General features: G+C 34.7%; 1 protein-coding gene across 1 annotated transcript; it reads right to left on the bottom strand.

Annotated features, from left to right (window-relative positions):
- Window positions 1-1,993: 1,993 nt before the first annotated feature.
- On the bottom strand, window positions 1,994-2,377 carry LOC129074489 (histone H2B subacrosomal variant-like). The gene has a single exon (XM_054578291.1). The coding sequence runs from the start codon at window positions 2,375-2,377 to the stop codon at window positions 1,994-1,996; it is 384 nt and encodes a 127-aa protein (XP_054434266.1).
- Window positions 2,378-3,349: the final 972 nt, after the last annotated feature.

Genomic DNA, 3,349 nt, shown 5'->3' with positions numbered 1-3,349 from the left:
TTGGAAGCTTTTCTGTAAAGATTCAGGTAGTAAACATTTTAGGTTTTGTGGGACACATTAGGTTTGTTGTACATTCTTGGGTTTTTAATTTTCTTTTAAAATATCCCTATAAAATTGTACAAAAAACCTTCTTATCTTGTGGGGCTATACAAAAAAGGGCTGCTTCTAGATTTGGCTCAAGGGCTATAGTTTGCTGATCCCTGGTAGAACTTTGAGGCCCTTCTGATGCCAACCTGTAGCAGAATGGCAGATGTGGGCATCCAATCTTGATCAGCCAGCCTTTAGGGTGGCCAACAGCCTCTGTCTGGGCCTAATTTAAATAGGATGGTTTCTAGTCTGATTATATCAATGCATATATATAGAAATACCCACCTAAAAACTTTATTGTAGTAAACTTTTACTGTGCTACTTCACGTAAGTGGAATCCAATAGATCTATTTGTCAGGTCTACACGTATTTCCTGGAACTCTGAGAAGGAAGGGTTTAGAAGTGAGCAACCCTAAGAAAAAGAGAGATACTTAGTGAGAGATACTTAGGATAGTCTCAGATCCAATCCCAGTATATACATATAAGAAACACCCTTTTCTTGAGGAAATTTAAGTGATATGTTCCTTGTAAACAGAAGAATCTCAATTACTCGCCTACTACAAATATAAATTGGTACAAACAGTTTGGAAGACAGTCTGGTAATATCTAGTAAAATTGGATATGGGCCTATCAATGATCCAGAAATCCTACCAGTAGCTATTTTACCTAGAGAGATTTTTGTACATTTGTACCAGAAGATATACGTATAAGAATGTTCTTGGCATGTAGCATGTGTCCAAGTGGACTGTGTTAATCTGCTCAGATCCTAGCTCTGCTGCTTACACAGGTTTATGACTTCAAACACATTACTTATTTCTCTGTGCTCCATTTACCTCATGAAATTCTTATATGGATTAAAGGAATTAATTTATGTAAAATGCTGAGCACATAACAAATGCTATATAAGCTTTAGCCCTTGTTACAACTCATATTATAGCAACATTGTTCATAATAGCGAAAAAATTGAAAACAACCCAAACCTCCATCAACACAAGATGGATAAATAAACTGTGCTATGTTCATATTATAAAATACTGCAACGTCAGAGTAAAAAGAATGAACTAGAGCTATATCTATCACCAGGTAGAAATCTTAGAAACAATGTTGATTAAAAGGCAGGCACAGAATAACACATGTAATATGGCTTCCATGTTACAAAATAAGCAAAATTAAACCTATTCTATAGAGATATACACACAGATAGCAAAAGTACTAAGAAAAGCAAAGGAATGGGAAAGAAAACTTAGGATAGTGGACAGGGAGATGGGATTGGAAAACATCTCCAGCTGCATGTGTGAAGTTATTAAAGTTTAGAAATTGAGTGGTAGTTTCCTGGGTATTCTTATGTTGTAAATGTAGAACAACAAATCTTAGTGAACCAAATTTAAAGGTAAAGGTGAATGTAAATGTAAGGTAAAATTCACATGGATGTGAACTGAACTTGTTGAAATTCAGAATATAAAAATTGACATGAAAAGGAAATAGTTAATGTGTTCTATAGAAACTTCATTAAGGAACTATATTGGTTGAATGTAGTTTGCCCTAGAAAATACGTTTTTTTTGTTGAAATTCAAAGTCAGTGTGACTTGGGGGATTCAAAATAGCTGGATTAAATGATCCTATACATGATTAATAATATCTTAACAATACAACAAGCATTGAATTTATATAACAAGATCTACCTATTTACAGGAAAAACAACAGCTATGGATAAGATCCGGTGTCGTGAAACCTAAATAGTCAAACTATTAAAAGGTAAAATACCAAGAGAGTAATTCTTCTCCAGAGATAAGAGAAATAGGGAAAATACCAGGAACTACTGCTATGTTACAAAAAAAGAAGAGCGAATTCAATATTGAAGCGATCTTTTGGGTAGTAAGTTTGATTTACTTTCCCCAAGATTTAATTAATCTGGTACATTGTTTTTGGAGTGGACATATCTTTGGACAGCTTCACTTCCAAAAGTCACTGCGTACTTAGCTCGTTTTCCAGGAAACAGCATATACATCGCCTTCTGGATATCTTCATGGGTGAGAGTACAGCGATTTCTGAAACACATCAGGTTATAGGCTTGCGTAGAAATGCGTTCAAAGATGTTGTTGATCATGGTGTTCATCATGTCCACGGTGTGAGATGATATACTCTTCTGGGGATCCACTTCTTTTAGGACCCTGCGAATGTAGAGTGAATAATTTCGGCTAAAGTCAGTGCAGGAATGTGACCTCTTTCTGGAGCTTGGTTTTTGATGTCTTCTGGAGCACTTATTCTTTTTGGTGTTGGATTTGGCCATTGTAGATGTTGTTCTCCTTAACAGTTGTGAGTGGAGAGGAGAAGGGTCTGTGAATGGGGGGAGCGCTCATATTTATGCTGGAGTGTCACAATCAGACTTCTGGGGCTTCTCTCTGATTGGAGGTTACTGTTCCTATGTCACAAACATGTAGCAATGGCACTGACTTGTTGTTAATGGAAAAATCCTGTTCTTGGTCCACCTAAAGCTTTCTAAGGAGAGGAGTGTTGCGGAAGAATTGAGATTGATTTCATGGTAGAAAAGAGTACTCATGTTTCCTACTTTGTTTCTCACTGATCTGAAATCATAATATACAATATTTTTGGAATAGAACAAGTCTCATCAAACTGGGAGGTTGGTGGTGGGAAAGTAAAGGAAAAAGTGCCATATGCCCAGGGGAAAAAAGTGTTCATAAATTCATTTTAGAAGCAAATGAAGTATTAAATAAAGCCATTAAACATCTTAAAATGATTCTTTTATAATAAAATAAATAGGTATAGCTAAACAGCTTTTTAAAATTGTGACTGTTTCTTTAAAAATGAATTCTAAATTTTTTCTGGATCCCAAGTCCTTAGGAGCAACTATATGCAATTGCAGAATAAAACAAAAACTCTCCGATTTTATTATTTAAACTATGACAGGCTATGGACTGTGTTTATTAATTTTTTATAACAATATTAATATTATTCTTAAAAAACACAAATTTTGTTACATGTTCTGTTTTCCACTTGATACTCTAGGTCTTCTGTCATGATTAACTAAAAGCGTGTGTAGAGTCATTCTTGCTCATGTGTCATATTGAGACATTCATGCTTTAAAAAAATCCCCATCTGCTTTCTTAATCAAATTAATCTATGTGTAAGATAAAAAGGAACTAATAAAAGCAACTATAAAAATTACAACTCACAAACATTTCAACAATTCATAATTGCCACAACTATTAATGTTACCACAAAAGGTCCTTCACTATGAGCT

Source organism: Pteronotus mesoamericanus, unplaced genomic scaffold, assembly GCF_021234165.1.
Source record: "Pteronotus mesoamericanus isolate MK-2021 breed Mesoamerican mustached bat unplaced genomic scaffold, CSHL_Meso_final contig_50, whole genome shotgun sequence".
In the NCBI taxonomy this organism is placed as follows: Eukaryota; Metazoa; Chordata; class Mammalia; order Chiroptera; family Mormoopidae; genus Pteronotus; species Pteronotus mesoamericanus.
Note: the sequence above shows the minus strand (reverse complement) of the source record. Positions and strands in the feature narration are given on the sequence as shown.